The sequence below is a fragment of the Colias eurytheme genome, chromosome 5, assembly GCF_061535395.1.
Source record: "Colias eurytheme isolate Ceu_HAF_F1 chromosome 5, ilColEury1 Martin Lab GWU primary, whole genome shotgun sequence".
Lineage (NCBI taxonomy): Eukaryota > Metazoa > Arthropoda > Insecta > Lepidoptera > Pieridae > Colias > Colias eurytheme.
Window position 1 is genome coordinate 3,572,278 of NC_142984.1, and position 22,605 is coordinate 3,594,882.

Sequence of the window (22,605 nt, forward strand, 5' to 3'; positions counted from 1 at the left end):
ATACGTTTCCCTTGATCGCATACGTTTTTCCAAGAAAGACTGATATTTAAGATCAGTGGAATTATTTCAGGAATATTTTCGACGGATTATTCAATGAAAATAACAAAAAAGTTCCTCTTTCATCTTTTACATCTACTTCCTTCAACAATCGAAAATGTTATTTTATATTTACCATAGTTTCATCAATTCTGGTCTAAATTTAGTTTCAATTATTCGTTATTAAATTAAATGCTATAAATCTGTTCGAAGCAAATAAGCGTATCGAGATGAGCAATTATGACGACCATAATTGGTCTATCGATAGAGGAAAGTGTTAAGCAGTGCTAATTAAGACTTGCGGCGAGCTTGGACTTAGTGAATTAATCGGTAATTAGGTCAGATAGCAACAACCTCGAAAATAGGACTAGCCTGACCCCATGGCGAGTATGAAATAATTTATAACCATATTATAAACGGCGTGAGGCTATGAGCTAGCTCAAGTGACAGTTCTGGCAAGCAAATTGAGTATTTGAATAAAAAAAAATTATTGATTTTTTTTATGTATTTTGAAACTTTATTATTAATAATATTGATATTTAATGCAAATAACTTACAAAAAAAATTTTTTCCGTTAATTATAAGCAATTAAAAATTGATGAAATTTAAGTTAGAATCACGTGACTAAAAACGCGCCATGACTGGTCACCACAGTTGTGACGTCATAATGTTATAGCTATTATTAACTGCAGTACATAGCGTTTACATATTTGATTTGTTAGTTGGTTCCGAATTAGTTAGTTAGTTATGAATAATATTCTTGATGTTGATATATTTATGATCACCGATTTTTGTCAGGAGTTGCCTTTGTAGTATTCGTACATAATGGTACAAAACGATAACTTTTGAGGTTCGCCATTTTTAATATAAATTTAAATAATATAATTAACAATTAATATAATTAATATGTAATTTAATAATGACAACAAAATTAAATAGATCAAAACACTGTATTTATTATTAACACGCTTTTATTAGCTTCACCTGTATGTTTGTATGTAACCGACTCCTTTCGAAGTTTCGACTCGATTTTGACCCACTTAAAACCGACGGATTTTGTTCAAATTTTGAACACTTATCAAGGTCCGATGACAATACAATAATATCATAAATTTATCCTGATAAGGATCGCCAGGATCAGCTTAAAACATATGTTTGTATGTAACCAATTCTCCTTTCGATTCGATTTAGACCCACTATAAACCGACGGATTTAATTTAAATTTTGTATACTTATAAAAACCCGGTAACAATACAATAATTTCATGAATTTATCTTTTTATCCTGTTTAGTTTTTCAAACTATATTTAATTTTCTATCAACTGCAATGAGTGAAAACTAACATTATGACGTCACACGCGCTCGGGTGACGCTTCGGGAGTTGTCGGCGTGTCTTCGGTACTGGATTCAAAGACTAATTTTTATTTTGAAATAACTTTTGAATTATTGCAAAAAAAATAAAAATAAAAACAGTTTTGTTATAAAACTAATATATAATCTTTCCATTTATCACAAAAAAAAATTTAATTCAAATACTCAATTATAGAAATGTCAGGATTAATTCGCTCAGATTCGTCAGCAAAAACCTCGTATTTTGAGAATGATTTTTCTTAACTCTTTTTTTGGTTTATACACCTTTTTTTTTTTTTTAAGTGGGGAAATCTTGCATAGATACCCACGGCCTCCGGGGAAGGGGCCGTGGGTTATGTCGGATTCCTACCGACCAAAACCCCACTGTGTTCCGTCAAGCCGCATCAACGACGGGGCCACGGGTATGGTAGAATTCTTCCGTGACCCCGTCAGCGGCTGCCCGTCGCCGGGCCAAAACAAATTGTGAGCCAACCAGCTCTAACCTCATGGGGCGGCGTGAGCGGAACACGTCTCACGCCACCACATCTCTCCGGACGATGGACTAAATCCCCGCTCCATCGCCCGGTTGGTTTATACACCTGTAGTTGGACGAAAAAATTCTATGTGATTGAAGATTTAGTTTTATAAATTCGTTATGAATGTGAAACAAAAGTATGATTTTAAGGATAAATTAATATTCTTCTTCACTTAAAGTCGTTCGAACTACTGAATTATCCGTGAAGAATAATTTGATCAATGTCCTTTACCTATATTAGGTATAGAGCGCGCCATATAAATGTATTTACCATACATTTATTTTGTACCATAGTTTCCTTACGATGTTTTTTCCGTTATAGAAGTGCTGCTGTGAATAATAAAAGAAAGTAAATGGTGATGTATTTTATTGAATAGTCTATAAGTTGAGCTGTATATGACTTTTACTATTGGGTTTCGACTCAGCATTAAACGAAGACTAAATAAATAAAATCATCAATCAAAAATTTTCTACTCTTGACATATTTAACAGCCCTCGCAATCGTTTTAAAACCAATGTAATTAAAATATTATCTAACGTACCTAACACATTTTAATCATGCACACACACACATATATACACACAAACATACCCAAACGCACGCACGCACTCACCCACACACACTACTCACCACTCTTTAATAAGTTACTGTTTTAAATATACATGTAATTGATAATAATTGTAAAACTCGTAATTGGCGTATTGTATCATAGATATAAGTAGAGTAAGTCAAACTGTAAGCTGTGTAGTTTTCAAAATACATAAATAAATAAATAATTAAATATAATTGTGCAGTAAATAAAATACATATGAAAAACAAAAGCTTGAATTAAATCAAGCATTCATTATTTATCCCCAAAATCTAACCGATACATGGGTATGTACCTATTACTATAAATTTTACAGTTTTGATGTCCTTACAGATTATCTGAGCAGCTTTTTTTTCAAAAAGTGTTAATTTCTCATCCTATCTAACCATAAAATATCATTAAAGCATTTTGCGGACTAGCTCTTGTAAATTTACAGTAACCGATTAAAAATAATTGGTACCTGTAGAAATGTATTTCTTCTCTTATTAAATGGCCAAGCTACGCAGGCTGTTCTGCATGCTATACGAAACAGAATTAACAGGTGGAGCCTACATTAAAACCTTAACGACCACTATCTCTGTACTATAAAATACCAGTATGTTACAAGTATTGAAGGTATAAGGTATAAACTAAGAGTTACGACGACACGATTAAAATTGTATGACGTCAGACGGCGGAGTGTTATTAAGTTAGGGGCGGCGGTTAACATTCCAACATTAATATTTTATGGTCAGCTCGTGTTGATGTTATAAAAGTATACCGTATATATATAGCAAGGTGATATATTTTATGGAAATGTATATATAAAGGTACAACAAAGAAACGCCCATCAAGAGATTAAAAAGAATTAGGGAGAATTTACCGTGTTATAATTATTTATAGAATTAATGTTTTGAAAAAGATTACTTGGAAATGTTGGAGATATTTTTGGAAGTAACATTATTAAATCGATAGAAATAGAGGTAGAAGTTGATTAAGGAAGTTTGCTTCCTGTGATTATAAATCTATTTATGACCAAGAGATAATTTTCTGGGAAAATAAATTTTGTAACTTTATATTACTCTAGCTTTTCTATTACTCAGTTGAAGCAACTTTAGCCTCCTCACTAAAAGAACAACTACGCGAAACTTTGTATAGATCGTATGAAAGTCGTGTAAAGTAAAAATTGGAGTTAAATCTTTGGCTTAGCAATTTATGTCAGAGTGTACCTTATGGAGGCGAATCACGTTCCCCACTTTCCATACACGGCATGGAAATGAACGTATCTGTGAAAACTACAACTTGACGTCGCTTTTTCGTAGCAAACTGCGGAGTTCACGTTTGACTTCATTTTGGACGCCATTCGTACATTCTCCTCTGAATCGCCTACATTTTTAAATTATTGAAACGCGGAAAATAGCTTTTAAAATCTCTATGCGCTTTGCTTTCAAGCTCGTGCTGGTTTCAAATGGTTTCTAAGCATTTCGTGTTTTAAATGGCTCTTTGATTTAATTGTGCGTATTAATTTTTCAATATGTGAGCGAGTTAAAAGAATCCATGATATATTACGAAATATGAATGGAGTTTGACTTTTATGCGTCGCCTGATAATAAATACGAATTTGAATACACTACTACTTGAAAATTTTCGTCAAGAGGCTCTCCACTCTTTGCAAGCTTTTTAGATATTCTATGCGTATACAAACGACGAAGTTTTCCATACTAAGTATTAAAAGTAAAACATACAGTACCTATAGCCCATTATGGCCTAAACTAAAGTTTGATCTGTGTTCATACGCAAAATATCAGAATTATGATAAAAACAAAGTGGGCCTACACCTCTCTAAATAACCAAGAAGTCGGTTGGTGGCAGTAAATCGGGTCCTTTCCGAAATTCCAGATCCAATAATGGTCGCTACGCAGAAAATGTGGGTCCAACAGAGCCATTTACCCTTCCGCAAGTCGACGAAGGTTTTGGGCGGGAAGTTTAACTGAACAACGTATAACCACAGAAAATATAGATGTATAAGTTAGATAGTAACTATTTACTAAACTCTGCATATTATGCATGGGTGAATGTTTATTATTGATTTTACAAAAGTAAATAAGTACTTTAAATGTCATAGTGATCAAAATATATTAGTTTATCTAAATTTTAATAGCTAATTTCTATAACCAAATTTCTTGCAAATATATTCGAATTTGAATTCAGATTTAGAGTTTATTAAAACATATACATATTTTGTATAAAGTATTTTGTCATATTACGACATAATGTTACAACAAAATCTCATAACATATTGTCACATTAGAAAGCGTTGAAACTTCGCAAAACTTCGCAATACATCTTTAAAATGTTGAAGATCCCAACTTTACGGAAACCAGAACAGTTATAAAGTTAAGTAATTATTAAGAAGTTTTAAGCTGGCCCGATTTAAAGCCGATCTTTGGTCCAAGGAAAAAAACTTGTTTAGACGGGCTGTAATTGCGCCGAGGGCTTACCAGGCGGGATAAGCTCGTTTCTTTTTAATTTTCCTTCTGGAAATTACTCCAATTCCCGCGTTGAATAAATGAGGTCTGTTGCACTAGCTACTTTTAGCTTTTTTCTTAATTTATTTTATTACCGCGAATGAGATCTCGAGAAAGTTCCCCGGGTCTGTTAGTCCAGCGTTTGATTAACTATTCTTACTTAAGGAAAATCTTGTTACGTCCAAGTGTTTTGATGCTAGTAAATTGGAGTTTTTATTGTACTGGAATACGTTTTTGAATGTTGTTATTTACTGTTGTTGGGATTGTAGATTTTTATGTCCATATTATTTACTAATGATAATACTAAACGTAAATTCAGTAGGATTCAAGACCACGTATTAAAGTAAGAGATTCATCAGATTGTAAGTTTTAGTATTTTTTTAATACATACATATATTCAAAGATGAAGGAGGAGGAGCACAAATAAAAGTCTTTATTGATTTAACGATTGTTTTTATTGCAGGTAATATTTAAATGATTACATTATTTCAATTATCCATCCAATATTTCATTAAGCAATACAGCAATTTACCCGTGTTCGTTATTCGCTTCGCTATTCGCACGAATGTGTAAAAGTGGCATAACAATCGCTTATTCATCTTTACTTAAACCTCTAATATTTTTTTATAATTATAAATGCACTGTTGATAGAATATCATTAAGGAAAGAAGAATATTCCGGGAACTCATTTCTATCAGGGTAATTATATTTTAAAAATTTCGTGTCAATTTGACTATTTTCTTTGCAGCTAGCATCCCTCCATGCCTCTAAATTTGGTCCAGTTATATGCGAACATGGTAGTGGTGTGTTCCTGTGGATTACATTATATACAACGTGAAAGGTAAGACATTTGAAAAATTTAGACAGGAGCTTCTACTCATGAAACTGAACAACTTTTGTTCTACAACTTTGCTGAATTCGTAGAAAAAAATTTGGACTTTGTATGGAAATCTGTAAGCTGATTAGCGAAGTTTCCTTACAAAGTCCAATTTTTTTTTACGAATTCAGCAAAGTTGTAGAACAAAAGTTGTTCAGTTTCATGAGTAGAAGCTCCTGTCTAAATTTTTCAAACGTCACTTTCACCTTGTATATTTCAGTTGTATAGAATAAGCTTATAAGATATATATATACATATATGGAACAGGAGTAAGATCGATTACTACAGCAGAACGAAAAAAAGAAGGTAAAAATAATAATTATATGTTATACGGTACAGATGTAGCTGTTCTAAGTACGGGTTTCCTAGATTATCCCCCGTTACTGGGAATGTAAAATAATTAAGTATACAGTCTAAAATCCAATTATATCATCACTTATCACGGACTAAATAATAAAAATCAAACATAGTTGAATGAAATATTACAGTCGGACGTACCAATGTGTGGTAGTCAACAGCGCGTGAGGTTGTATGAATTTGATAGCTTCCACGTTGTCACAAGCGAACCGAGCCATGTTAGTCCTCCTGATCTCGCGTAATTGAGCTGAAAAATAACATTTTATTTCACTTTTAACGCGGCAGTTTTAAATAATTGCGACAGTGTTGCCGTAGTGGAAACCAGTCCGAATGTAAATGTGTTTGAATAAAGATTGTGAAACTGTTTGACTTTCCAGTTTTAATTATTGGATTAATGAACGCGCGTGTATTTACGTAACGTTTTCGCTCTTCCTATTGACGGATTCAGTTGCGTTTAATTGAGCGCTTGTTCATGTTTTGTATAAAATAAATTATTATGAATCAATATTTTATTATCTGTGATTGTTTGTTAGAAACGGCGCCAACATTCGAAATAAATAGCTATAAAGAATTGTTATGGTATTTTAAAACATGACGTTATGGTATTGATTGTAAACACGAAAAATACTAACACTCATTTATTGTAAGAATGCATCAATAATAAAAAAAAGTAAGTATGTACTTACAAAAAGTAAAGCTATGATAATTATCTCCCCTCTCGAACCAGAATCGGTCGGAGAATCTAAATAATTGTATTTGTTTGACCATAATGCAGAAGAGTGTTGGTCCAACGAGTGTGCCTTCGATATTGTTTTCACTCATAATTCCAACTAATAGGTCAATGTCGTCCACGTTGCTGTAGAGTTTCTTTAATATTTCTACTTTCTGAAAACAATAATTAATTATCATAAAGTCCTATTTTAAAGATTAATTATGCTGGTATAGAAACAAATTGTTCTTCTTCACACTATGAAATAAATACCTATGGAACTGAGTACGGATTCTTAATAATAAGTTGGGGCTAACATTTAAAATTATTTTAGCAAATACACACGTAAGATGCTCTCTGTATAAATTACTGCAAGAAATGTTAAAAAATTACAAAGATTTGTTATTTATTGACATTGTGAAGGGTCACGAACTCATGTCTTTCACAAACATTTCTTAGAAATGTGAAAGTAAATATTATGTTATTATCAACCTTGAAAATGTTTGCCATCGATCGAAGTTTTGTTATGTTGTTTTTGTTGACGCTATTTAATAACAACAAATTAAGCTGTCGATTCCAAAAAGATTATAGCAATTTAATCTCAGTTCAATCAGATCAAATATACCTCTCCATCAATAACATCGGTGAGCTCGTAGAAATCTTTAGCCGCTTTCATTCCACAAAAGTTTCTATATGCATTGTAGCCCTGTAAGCCTAAATCCCGACCTCTTTGTATGTCGAGAGAAACTTGGTCATGTACTTGTTGATTTGCAGAAACATTCGATATCTGCAAAGGAAATATTGTATAAAGCTTTTACATTGTCTTTTGTTTATCTGTGGCAACTTAGTTGTCTAAATTTGAAATAACCTTTTTATCATACGTCTCTGCGGCGCTTTGGAAAAACGTCCCTCGACTGATTTCATCGAATTTCGTATCAACCTCGAGCAGCTTTAGCAAAGAGTAACTTTCATCCAATTCTATTTCACCAACGTTTTCGTAATTTTCATTATATTTTCTGTAAACAAAAGCACATTTCTGAAATCTCGTTTTAAGGCACGGAGATGCTATATCAAGTTTTATTTTTAGTGCCTTTGAAGGGTAAATTTTATTTTAAATGCTCTGAGGCTTTCTCTTTATGTAGGAAAACAAAAATAATGCGGCTTTCATTTCTGACTCCGTAGATCATACTTTGATGCTATTCATTCACATTTTACATTATACGCCTGCAGCTATTCTAAGTAATATACTTTATCGCGGTTTTTATACTTTATGAGGATAATAGCAAATCTTACCCCACAATAAAATAACACCTTTTATCATTTTCATACGTACATTATATTATTAACTAGACATTGTACGAAAAGCTACAGACTGTATTCTTACTGGGGTATTTAACATAATTTGCCGTACAAAACAGCTAATCGTTTTAAACTATTTTTATTTGTCACCACTTGGTCCATACGCAAATCATTATAATAAATTTATAATTTGCGTAAAATCACATAAGAGTAGACCAAAACAAACCGTGTTACCATAATACCGAGATAATTATAACACTACACATTTCTCTAATAAACCTTACTTACTCAATCTTTCCTCCAAGAAATGTTCTAAAGAACCGCATGGCAATGTCGAATTCAGCGAACACACCAGGTTCCTTCTGTTCATCATAAGCTGACACGTGTTCCGCAAAAGTTGATATCAAATCGTAGGTCAACATATTTTGGTAACCTTTATAAAAAATTGTAGGCTTTATTCGTTTCAAATCATGTTTTTCATTACTTATAAAATGTACTGTATGAAATTCCGGTTTAATATAAGTGTTTGAGTATTCTCTTTTCATGTTCGTAAATATGTATTATGTAACAAATTTGCCGTAGATATCAAATAGGAAGGTTCATTGGATTTTATTACATCGTTAAACGAATGAAAATTACACTTGAGATCATTCCTGTGATTTATATTATAATTAAGTTGTATAATAATTTGTTCTTTATTGCTATTTATCCTGTTTGTAACACTGGTCCATTATAATTTTTTTTATTGTAAATGAAATAAAAGAATTAGGTTACTTAATTTTACACGTTCGATGAACCTTTAAAACAGGCGGTTGATGATGAACATGATGTTGTTGATGACGATGATGGTGATGATGGTAAAATGTGTGAAGCTTACCCAATATCCTAGGAAGGAGTTCATATAAAAATATATTAGAAGCCGTTGCGATATTGATTTGCCGAGCAACTTTGAATAATCTATCGTCTTTCCAGCAAGGATTCAGTTCTTGTAGAACCTTTGCTAGGCGGTTGTGTTCGCGCATGAAGAATATAACAAAAGTGGTCGTGCGAAGATCTAACGTTGTTTCTTTTGGTAAACCTGTAACAATATTTTTCCACTAAAGTAATAAAAAAGTCTCGAATCCGCTCGTGGGGCAGATGCATTATGCATCTATTTCACCGATCGATTTTCTTTAAGGAGAAGTAGGTGATCAGCCTTCTGTTACCTGCCAGACTGAGACATTATTTTTTTAATAGCAAAGATGTATAATTGTTTGTAATTATGTTATGGACGCGCTCAAAAATTTTCTTAGTCTAAAGGCCTACACAGAGCGAGCAACCTCGCGAAGCAATTGCTATGCAAAATGACAACACACGTCATTTTTCTCGTGCTTAGCCACGTCCACATAGACCGAGTTGCTTCGCGCAGCATACTTCACGAGGATGCTCGCTATATGGAGACCTGCCTATTGAAAAATCAGTCACTAATACAGCTGTGTAATTCCTTTTTACGTAGGCAATGTTTTAGTTTTAATCCCCAGTCAATCAAGGATGGGCCGAGCTTAGCGCTCAGTTTTTTTGTTTGTTTAGAAGCTAGTTTCGCTGCTAAATTGAAAACTTTTTTTAAAATTGATACTTATAGGTACATTAGGTGATCTCACATAAATAGGTAAACCGATCGATTTTAAGATTGTTCATACATAGTTTATTACGTTATTTATTTCTGTAGTGCTACCTATAAATATGAAATTAACTAAGTGAAATACCTCGTGAGTTGTATCACTCTGTTTTTCAATAACATGTCTTCCAGGTAAAGTGTTCGTTATTTATATTATGTTCTTCCGAGCAGCGCGAAGAAGCCGCGAAATGTTTTTCAATGTATACCTACATGTTATGACTTACAAACTAAAATATGTCTATTGAACGCCTTACCATACAAATTCATTTTGACGATTTTTACACTACGATAAAATATAAAAGTCCTATCAAAGTCCTATCCTATCCTACTAATATTATAAATGCGAAAGTTTGTGTGGTTGGATGTATGTGTATGTGTCACTCTTTCACGCAAATACTACTGAACCGATTATAGAAGGTAACTTGGATTAACACATATGATAGGTTTTATCCCGGTAATCCCTCGGGAACGGGAACTATAACGGTTTGTCTTTGAAAACGTGGGCGAAGCCGCGGGCGGAAACCTAGTTTATTATATATGAGGAAAACGTTACCAATTGTGTAGCAAGTCTCATCGTTATACAGGAAGCAATCGGTTCCGTTGTATGCGGGTAGATATCTATTGCCACGCATCTCCAACTTCAAAGTACCGTTTTTGAATGAACGCAATTCTTTCATAGATTGTTCATCCACTCCGTATATTATGGACAAGTCTAAGAGAGGAGTTTGGTAGTTTATCTGAAAGTAAAAAAAAGTATAATTAAAAATAAACATTTGTTAATTATCATTATCGTTTACTTGTTACGTGAAAGCTTTTTCTGTAGAACTATCAAACACATTAAGGGTGCGTATAAAGCAAAATTACCAATCTTCTATTAGATGATACGTGTAATATTCAAGACCAAATCTAAAAAATAAAATATATATCAAACTAGATGATATGTTCAACGATTCTGTTCAATCAAAAACATAAAATATTAAAATTGAATCGATAAAAAAAAATCACCAAGTTAGCTTTAAGTATAAAAAAAATCATAATAAGTATTACCATGTCAAGTAGAAAACGTAAAAGTGTGAAAATTAGAGCTAACTTGGTGATTTTTTTTATCGAGTAAATTTTAATATTTTATGTTTTTGATTAAACAGAATCGTTGAACATATCATCTAGTTTGATATATATTTTATTTTTTAGATTTGGTCTTGAATATTACACGTATCATCTAATAGAAGATTGGTTATTTTGCTTTATGCCCCCTCTTAAAGATAATTCACATAAATACTTCATGATCATGCGAGAATCGTTTTAAGGCTTTGTTATTTATTTATTTATATAAGGCACAGTTACAGGATATAATCCAAAAACATTTACATCAACTTACTAAACCCAATTAAAACTGCACACAACATTTAAATCATTACAATAACATAAAAAAGTGAATACAGTAACTACATACCATCATTAATTATTAAGTCAAATGTTTTATCAATATATCACACAAAAAGTACTCATTAAAATAACAAAAATAATTTAAATTAATTATAATTAATTACTTATTTATTATTTATTTACTTATAAGTAAACTTGAATTTTATTCATCATTTAAATTTTAAACATTCAAATAATTAAACATTTATTCAAAGACTTAAAACACCTTTCTATAAAGTTATTTACATGAGCAAAAATATTATCTATATTCAGAAAAATTTTGAGGACTAACAATAGAAATATGCACGTTGTGATGGAATGAATTGCTACCTACGTGAAGAATTTTTTGCTTCTTTATAAAATATATATCGTAAAGCATCATTAATGATTATAAATTAAATTAAGTTACAGAGATTTTGCTTGAAACCATTATCATATCTATAGATATATTTATAAACAACATTATTTGCTTAACAATTATGGATATCGAACTCATCACATCGCGTCAATCGGAAAACATCAATTCAGAATATAATTTATTTCAAGCAGCCAATTTTCGTACTTCCAAACAAGCCAAATACAAAGAGTTCCGAGACCCCACTTGCCGTCTCAACGGGTCGATCTGAAATCACCGTATTAAAACTTCGAGACCAACTGAATCATACCTGCGCGGGGACCGCGTCTTGTGTACACCCTAGGTCTTGGAAAGTTTCCGCTCTAGAGAAGTTAAGACAGTCTATTCCTTTGAGATAAGGGTCGTTTTGCACGTGTATTGGGAGACAACGCGGGTCCTGTTCGCCGTCTACGGTACAACAATTCTGTCGTTTCTTGAGGTAGTCCACTGGAAGGTAAACTTGGGATAAAGTTTTAAAGTCCATTCGTACTTGTCAGCTTTTGTTAACAATCGTTTAGTGTTTTAATTGAAATAGGGTTACGGGATCTGCGAGTGATACTTTACGTTAATAATGTATTCTGCTTTTCAAAACATTATTTATGTATGAAGATGACTATAATGCTAACTGCTAAGTGTATGAAATAGTTTTAAGTAATTTGTTTAAAAAGTGTCTGACATTTTTGTCATAAAAAAAATAAAATTATTGTAGAAAAATTGAGGTAACGGGTAAATTGTTTAAAAATTCGAATAAGATCTTGCGAATGTTTATATTACGAATTTATAATCCGAAGAATAAATATTATTATAAAATAAAGATTTCATTGTCACAGTATTCATAATTCCAAATTTTTACACAAACAAGAGCTATTGTGAATTTCCCATGAACATAATATTTTTTTATCTATCAGTTTTTTGTGCTATATATAAGAGAGTTCATAATAGTTTTATAATTTACGTGGAAATAATTAATAAAAATAAATTAAAAACTCAGAACAGAAAGTGCTTTCAGATTTGTTTGTTTTTAATAAAAACTACTTTCTAACAATGCATAAAAGGGAAAGATTGTAACATTGCATTTTTCTATTTTTCTATGAACTAGAGTGCCTTAGGCGCTTCTGAATACGTAAAGTGGATATCATATAATTTCGCTATACCTATTCATCTAGAAAAGGAAATAAATTGTAGGTACTTAAACATTATGATAAAATTAAAATAGGAACTAATCTAAATGAATAATATCACTATAAATACTATATACAAAAAATGACGTTAAAATATGTATAAAAATTATGCTTATTACTGAATTAATTGCTATTAATAAACGGTATAATTTCGTGTACTTACAATTAATCCGTGATCTTTCTATATAATATCTCTGTATAAGTAATGTTTCATATTTATATCCTAAGAACTCATTTTCTTTAACTCTTTTAGTCACCCATTGTGCAATTTGTTTGTATCGTATTTTATTTTATTTCTTTCAACTGGTGTGTGCAATAAAGAATTCATTCATTCATTCATATTATTTTTCATACTTACAGGGTCCATTCAAGGCACTGACATCTTTACGTATTAACTCCATGAAATGAAAAGCGGCTACGTTAAACAGGTTTTTGTCCTGCAAGTAGCTCGAAGTTGGTTTAAGGCTGGTCCGCACAGTTCTGGCGGATGGAAGCGGTTTACCATCTTTGCTTTTGCGTATTTCATGTTCTAAAAGAAGGTACATAAAATAATTTCGTATTTATATCAATACATATAAATATAAACCTTAAAGTTAGTAAATCATACGCCCTAGTATCTAATTGGGAAATTTTCGAGCGAGTGTTACAATAAGTGTTAAAATTTACCTACATAGAGAGTTTGACGGAAATTGTATTTTTGGTTTAAATAAGTAGATATTATTAGTTAGGTCCAATAAATAAACTAAAGGTTTCTTACAACTTTTTTTCAATCAATTGAAACATTTTTAATTTAAGAAACTTAAATTTTTCGTCAATGAAAAGTTTCGCTCTTGCACACCACAGATTATTAATTTTACCATCCTGGCTGGTAAAAAAGACGAACGCAACAGTTCTAAATTAAATCCTCAAAGTCAGTAGATTTAATTATCTTAGCAATTTCAGATTTCAAATTTCTGATGTGAGAAAAAATTAATTAAACTTTTCATATTTTGTTTCGCATTGCAAAATTCGCTCAAATTTTTTTATAAAAAAAAACTATAGTGCTTATTTATTTTATCTGTATAATCAGATCGTGTTAATTCTCATAAATTAATTATTTATAACTAAAGAGATTAAAATAAATAGCGTTCAATAAATTTTAATGTTATTATAATATTCCATGTTCCATTCCATTCAATTTACATCGGGTGTATGAAAACCATGAACGCAGCAGTATGAAAAAGTAATTAATATAATGTGTGATAATTTACAATATTGGGCGGCGGTTTTAAGCTTAATCCTTTTGGATTGATGATGCGGTGGAACAAAACAATAACTGACTAGTTTTAAATTTAATTTTGAAAGAAAAATATTGCGGTGGTGTTGAACGTTGGTTAATTAAATTGTGTCTATGTTATTTTATGTTAAAATATTGATTTAGTTAGTAGAAATTTACTAGTGTAATTTCTTTTTGAAAGGAGGTGATTAAAGTATGTGTTTGTATGCCACTTTTAAATGTATTTTGTTGTTTAGCGCGATTGTTTCTCAAGTTTCCAAATATGCATGCATATGAGCAAATTTTATATTATTATATAGGTATATACGTTTCTGTAAACAAGCATCGTAAGAAGAAATTTCCCTGAATTTTTGAAAATATATAGATGATATTATGCCATTCGATTTCCTAGCCCTGTGTTATAAAAAAATATTAGGACAGGTTAATAAACTTTACGAATTTGTGAGCCAGAAATAGTAATAAATAAGTCACGTTGTAGAAAATATTGATCATTTAGTTATTTTCCTCTCCCTATCACAAGTTCGGAGTTTGTGTCAAACTTATTGCCAAGTAATTATAGTACTTTTTAGCTTTATTGAGCTTTGATGTTTTTAAAAGTACTCGCAATAGCAAATAAATCTTTTTTAAAGGAAAACTGAAAACAGCCTTCTTATTTTAGAACTAAATCAAATTTAAATGAGCCAACATGGCCTGCACCGGCTTTCATTAAAAAAAATATCAATATCGGTTCACCCAGTCGAAAGTTACGGTAACAAACCCAAAAAAATACAGTCAAATGGAGAGCCTCCTTTTTATTATGAAGTCGGTTGAAAAAGGCAAAGAAACATGAATACGGGCAGAGGATTCGTTGTGAAACGTAAAACTATGAAGGAAACCAAGTCTTTTTATACCCGCATACATATGTTTGCATCATGGTCATAGACTAGAGTTTTATTTTTATTATACAAGTTTTTTAAGCTACTGCATAGCTTCTATCGCGGGCCTTGAGCGCGGGCACCGAATCGAGAAATTCCGTAACGAAAAAACCTCACGCTCCCCACTCCGACGGGCTTGGAGGTGTGGCTTGAAGGCATGCTATGCAATAGCTTTACCGCGGCAGTCCCCGAGTGCCACACGTCTTTTTTTACATTTATGCGGTTTCCTATTGTAGTTGACCACCACCCCAGTCTAATTTTCATGACAATAAATAACACTTTTATCATTCTATCAAAATTCACGTAAATCCGTACAGTACGTGATGTGTGAAAACGTAACAAATAGAGAAAGAGAGATATTCGTTTTTATAAGATAACAATGGATTTGATGGGTGTAAAATGGAGCAGTTATTCCCGTTTCAGTTTACGCACGTACCACAATATTCACTGTTCGGTTGCTCTTTTATGTAACTATTTTTCGTTTTTGGTTGATATTATTTTATTATGCAGAACGTAACAGCGATTATAATGTTAAGGCTTTATGGGACTTAGCAGGTTTGGCTCAATGATTATTTGCGGTATAAGCGTGAAAAAGTTATATACCTAATTTTTCAATCTGGTATGCCCAAAGACCAAAATAATCGTCCACGTCTCTACAAATCATGCGAGAACCACGTGGTATCACTGGTATCGTATAGGTACTGAAGATGACTACGATAATGATTAATTCATATCATTATCAGGTAAGTAAGTAAAAGAAAAACTATAATGTGTCAGTCGTTCACATTATACTGAGTAGTTATCCTTTACGTATCCTTTTAAGAGCCACGCTGCTACATTTTAGTTATTCTAGTGTGTTGGTGATATAAACGACAATTCTTTCTTTATTTTCTATCTTTCTTGCATTTTAGTCTTACTAAGTTTGACGCTATTGTTCCTATACTCCTAATTCATACCACCAGCAATTTCACGAGTAAAACTCCATATATTAGTCGATACTCACGATTAGCATATTCCGGTGGTAGCAGTCGTAAGTACGGTCGCCTAGCTGCGCCAGACGCAGGTCGCTTGTAATTGTTACATGTACCGCTTACTCTGCTGACCTCGTGGGCAGCGCAAGGGGGAATGTCTATAAAACATTTGCTGAAAAATTTTGCTATGTTACATTTAGAAGTTTACACGTTTAACTTAGAAGTTTTCCACTTGTTATAATTATTAGTTATAAGTTTTATGGGTAATGAGTTTTTCGATGGTTATGCGATTTCATAAGTAAGGTAGACAATGGAATTTTAGGTTATCCTTTTATATAATACTTATGTATTTTTAATCAAATAAGCTTTACTAGGCTTTGATTACTGGAATTTTTCACTTTATATTAAGAATCGCTCTGTGGGATTAAATTCTAACGAGTCTTACAATTATTTATCTATAGACATCGCGATAAAATATTCATTGGAAATCTGTGCACTGGAAAATGAAAATAACCATATTTGTATCATCACGATTCACGATACTCATAGGAGTGCATTCTGAAATCTGCGTGTGAAGACGACCCACTGTCACAGATGAGTATTTACACATCTGTGACAGTGGGTCTATTTAGACTGTTTGTGCAATTATATTCGAAATTTAAGGTAGGTTTTAAAGTACACGTTATGTTTGTCTAATTTTTTCCGAAAGTTCCTGTGGAATAACCACAAATCCTCAGCATTAGATGAAATCATAACAAATGATATGTAAATAGACAAATGTACAACAATAACCGAAGCTCAATGCATAAAAAGATCAAGGCTACATCAACTTATATTGGCTAATAAAGTGAAAACATAAAAAAGTAATAAGGAATACTCACTCCGCGTATTTTTTTATTCGAAGTTCCTTCGCGTGCGGCTCGTCAAATTTCTTTCCGCTATACCTGTCAAACAGATCACCGTTCACGTGCAACAATATCGATATAAAAACGAAAACTCCGAGTAAATTATTCATTTTTCCTCCTATAACTTGTTCAAGCGAACCTCTGGAATCAACTGATTTCATGATCAGAAAATTATACGTAAAATCGATGTGTTTCATAATTCATTATTAAAACGGCATGAACCTTGGATGATGTTAACAAAAATCCTTAATTGTTTTGAAATTATTTATATCCTTTTTCATAACATGAACTCACCGGTAACTAATTCCGCGTACATAATAAATTATTTCCTTTTATAATACCTTATTTTTTAAGTGTATACGTTAAACGTTTATGTATGAGCCGTTAGATATGTTACACAAATATTCCGGAAAGAACGATGTTAAGGCTAAAATTTATATTTATACTAGCTTTCCACCCGCAGCTTCGCCCACGGAGTCAAAGAAAAACCCGCATAGTTCCCGTTCCCGTGGGATTTCCGGGATAAAACCTATCCTATTTCCCGGGGTAAAAAGTAGCCTATGTCCTTTCTCGGGTATCAAAATATCTCCATACCAAATTTCATGCAAATTGGTTCAGTAGTTTAGGCGTGATTGAGTAACAGACAGACAGACAGAGTTACTTTCGCATTTATAGATAATATATATATATATATTACTTTCGCATTTATAGATAATATATATATTATTAGTATGGATTGTCAAATTAATCAAATAAATATTTTTTTTTATATTATTAACGGATACGGATGTTACACAGAAATCTACCGATGAACATAGATTTTTTTTTTGTAAATTTAGTAATAATCTTAATTATTTATATAAGTAATACGTATTAAGCGCGTCACACACGGTGAAGATACTATAATATTTTATCTTAAGATACTGTTATATTTTATATTACAGTATCTTAACGCATCCGGTATCAGCGTTCGAACCATCATTTTTCTTTTTGTCATTGCGTACTAAGACCCCTGCAGAACCGCCATCCTGTTACAAATGACGCGAAATTTTGTGGGTGATAAAAAGAAAAATGATGGTCCGAACGCTGATACCGGATGCGTTAAGATACTGTTATATAAAATATAACAGTATCTTAAGATAAAATATTATAGTATCTTCACCGTGTGTGACGCGCTTTAGTCGAACAGTTTTTGATAACTCAGTTTTGTGATACTTATTTCTGTGTATCCTTCAAAAATTTTCTTTATTTCGTAATTTATAAATTATGGGAAAGTTAAGGAGCAGCCATATTCTTTTTTCATAAACTATTTACAGACTTTATTTTCAACTGAGCCTTTTACTTTGGCTCTATCCATGTTTAATGAGCCAACAATTTTCTAAAAATCACTAATTCATCTTGAAGTTCTCTCGAGAAATAAAACATTGGACACTAAAACCATTCATTGATAATAGTTTAGAGATGTTTTTTTTTCTTTAAGGTTTTATTTTTGAAAGGGAAAAAAAATCAGGAGGAATGTTATTCCTTCTAATGACTCATGACCGAACGAAAAAATAAATGGGCTTAGTGTTAGTGATCATTTGCACACTGCCTCATTAGTCAAATCCAATTTAAGGTACTTATTCAAATATAATTTTGATATAAAACGTAAAAATAACATTGATAGGGTAAAGGTTACAGTAATCATTAAATCAATAACAAAAAATAATATCTACAGGTACTATTAAAAAGCCGAAGAGTTTATTTGTTTGTTTGTTTGAACAAACTAATCTCAGGAACTACTGGTCCGATTTGAAAAATCATTTCTGTGTTAGACAGTGGACTTCACTTATCGAGGAAGGCTATAGCCTATATATCATTACGCTAAGACAAACAGGAGCGGAGCCACGCGGGTGAAACCGCGAGCACAGCTAGTTTTATATAAGTATGTATTAATTTTTCACAACACAAACAATGTTTCTCGCTGTCGGAGCGTAATGCCCACTAATCTGGATGTATTTTTAAAAATAAAATCCGTATTTAAGCCCGCATTGTTCTCAGGCTGTGGCGTTTGCAATAAATGCAAGCTTTTAAAACCACATTTGAAATGTTTTGTGATGCACATGCGTGAAATCCTTTGTATGAAATACGAAGGTAATTAAGTTTTGCGCTCGAATGAATTTAATTTAGTTTTAATGTAGATTAAATTTTGTTTTAAATTTTACGTCGCAGTCCCCGGACACGATTTTACAGGGTACGTTAAAATTGTGAAAAATGTTGTTCGGGATTGTTTTAAAAATCGCGGATGGAATATTTCAAGTTTGAGGGTTTTTAAAGTTTGTTCGATAGCCTTCTTTCTTTAAGTTTTAATAAAATAATAACTACTACAATGCTGAGTTTTGTATTGTTCTTATATGATACTAGCGGTCCGCCCCGGCTTCGCCCGTGCTACAAATTTATGTTTTCTCTACATAAGAACCATCCTGGTACTTCAAGGAATATAATAAAAAAAGAATTATCGAAATCGGTCCACCCGTTCTCGAGTTATGCGCTTACCAACACATTTTGCGATTCATTTTTATATTATAGATGCAATACTCTGTACCTAAGTAGGTAAATACTGCATTAATAACCAAGTTCAGGAGAAACAAAAAAAAGGCATATCAGATTAAGAATTCAAATGCGAAGTAGATTATTCCCTTGTTCCGAAACCACCAATATAATAACTGATCTAAATACTATATGTTAATCAGTGCACTTATGTCTAGAAATTTCTACACGTGTACAGCGTGTTGAATTAATTGAATCGATCTGTGCCATAATAGCTTTGATCGTGTTCGAACTTCGAAGGTGAATCTTGTATGTTCACCTCTAATTGAAAGATGAGACTAGATTATCTGTTGTGTTTGTGATGAATATTAACAGGAAATAAGATATTATAAGAAATGTAAATTAATTCAGAAGACTTTGTTGTGAAAAAAATATGTTTTTGCTATAGGTAAAGGAAGTTTAGAGATTAAATAATACTATAATAGTTTTAGTTTAGTATAATTAACGTAACGCATAAAAAGAGCGAGAGTGCCGAGTGCCGTGACGGTATTGCCATGACGCAACGTTGAAATTTTACTCTCAACGCGCCTAAAGAAGTTTCACTTGAAAATCTTCTTGATTCTAACTTGAAATCAATTATAATAATAAATTCTTAACTAGTATGAAAACATAATACCTACCTACTCACTCAAATAAATGTGTTGTGAACTGCTTTTGTAATAATTTATGTGTTGTATGAAACCATTTGGATGATTAATGTTTAGATATTATTCCGTTTCAAGTAAAATTTGTGAAATTTCATATAATTTATGAATGTTTTCTATCGAACAAGACAATTTCATAAAAAACCTCCATTTGAAGGAAGAACACATAATATCTAGAATGATATATAAACTGTATAATATAGACCGGACTCTCAGTGGAGTTTCGTTTTCAAAAATCGCGGACCTAAATCTGACTTCTGATATATATTGTATAGATCCCAGACATCCTATAGACATATGTTGCCAACCAGTTTTGTGGTCCCCCTGCCCGCACCCCGGTAATTAAATATGGCATACAAAGAAAAAAATAAAAATTTCCAAAACATGCCGTGTGTGGTATCAAATGAAAGAGCTTATTGAGTAGATCACGAATATATAGCATACTATATACATTTCTTACACTTTCTCTAAGATTTTTTAGAAAATTTATGAAAATGGTCCATTTTTGAGTTAACTTTAAACCACTATAGATTGAAAACTCATGAATATATTTTTTAAATTATTATTTTAAATAATTAACAATAGTCCATTGTTTACGATTCAATATTTCGTACAGTGAAATAGTTGCATGGGGGAGTGGGGGGAGCATTCAAAGATGGCGAGTATATTTTCAAGTTCATATAGTATATAGTCATTTTCATCAAATCCACCACATAGCTCACTTATATTATATTACGAACTATTGAATCATAAACAATGGACTATTGTTAATTATTTAAAATAATAATTTAAAAAATATATTCATGAGTTTTCAATGTATAGTGGTTTAAAGTTAACTCAAAAATGGACCATTTTCGTAAATTTTCTAAAAAATCTTAGAGAAAGTGTAAGAAATGTATATAGTATGCTATATATTCGTGATCTACTCAAAAAGCTCTTTCATTTGATACCCCACACGGCATGTTTTGGAAATTTTTATTTTTTTCTTTGTATGCCATATTTAATTACCGGGGTGCGGGCAGGGGGACCACAAAACTGGTTGGCAACATCTGTCTACAGGATGTCTGGGACCTATACAATATATATCAGAAGTCAGATTTAGGTCCGCTATTTTTGCAAACGAAAATCTCCTTGGAGCCTGCTCTAATAATAATACAAAAGGTGAATTGAATGTATGACATACATTGTAAGAAAAATATTTGTTTCGTATAATCTTGTAAAAATGAAACAAAACAAGGACTCTTGAAAGGCTCAGACCTATCCATTATGGCTATTTATATGTGAAAGAATTTGTGAACATCTCACAAACAAATTGTACGTAAAACCTTTTACAAAATCTTCACCTTCACTAGTTCGACGCTGTAAAAGAAACTTGAACTACACTTGAAATGTGTACGGGAATTTAAAAGCAAGTACTTGGGGATACGGGTGTAAATCGCGTGCGTTAGATTTAAATGCCTCCTTGACCGTACCAATGTCGAGCAAAGTAGTGGAGTAACCGATGCATTGGAGTGTGTCGCGTCCACTCGTTCCCTCACAGGTGAATGCAGGTCTGCAGCCGACAGACGGAAATAAGGGGTTCGTATCAATGATTCTGCAAATGCTTTTGGCTTTTTTCTCCCGTTCAGCTTGCTGCAATTATTGGAAAAGTGCTCGCTGTGGCAAGGCCTTTGAAGTTTTGTATAGGTACCTACGTTGTTTTTTTTTGTGATGATTACTTTTACATTGATGTTGTAAGGTGATTTTGCTTTTATGTAGATAATTATTCCCTGGTTTAAATGCTACGAATGTACGTGAATAACGCATAAAATAGTAGGTACCTAACCAATATAATCATATCCTAATATAATGATTGTGGAATCATGAAGTTGAAATAAGTACCTAAATGTCGACTTCCCAATTTAGGTAGATCACTTTTTCCACTTTTCTACTGAACTCTGATATCTACTATTTCTTATAACAAAAGAGATGAGTTGCCTGGTCATCTTTGACGATATTTTCATTATTACACAGTGTACGATAAATGGTACATAATGAGAGCACTTGGAGTGTTTGTTTTTATCGTTCTGTCGGTACTGGGCGTCCAGGGAACACTTACGGACATGATCCCAGTATTTATAGGTGGGAATAATGTCCCATAAGCATATTTAACTTGGGATAATTTACGAAATTATGGTTGTGTAAAAAGTATTTTATAACACGAGGTTTAAATTGTGGCAAAAGTTACAAATAGGTCATCTATTTGTAACTTTTACACCCTCGTTAATTACTTGCTATTTTAAGTGTGATTTTTTCTCAACTAGAAGTCTTTATAATCTCTACTTCTGTATCATTGTTTGGTACTTAGAATATAGATGACTCTTTTTCATCTCAAAGCTACAAGCATCTTT

The 22,605-nt window shown here is 32.1% G+C and overlaps 1 protein-coding gene across 1 annotated transcript; it reads right to left on the reverse strand.

Annotated features, from left to right (window-relative positions):
* Window positions 1–5,463: 5,463 nt before the first annotated feature.
* Window positions 5,464–17,143, reverse strand: LOC149908375 (peroxidase-like). Its single transcript, XM_090102264.1, has 12 exons — window positions 16,959–17,143; window positions 16,110–16,249; window positions 13,275–13,445; window positions 12,007–12,182; window positions 10,470–10,653; window positions 9,137–9,337; window positions 8,548–8,692; window positions 7,829–7,976; window positions 7,586–7,747; window positions 6,938–7,136; window positions 6,393–6,498; window positions 5,464–5,828 (listed from the first exon to the last, which is right to left on the reverse strand). The coding sequence occupies exons 1-12, from the start codon at window positions 17,141–17,143 to the stop codon at window positions 5,648–5,650; spliced, it is 1,998 nt and encodes a 665-aa protein (XP_089958390.1). The 3' UTR covers window positions 5,464–5,647.
* Between the last annotated feature and the right edge of the window lie 5,462 nt (window positions 17,144–22,605).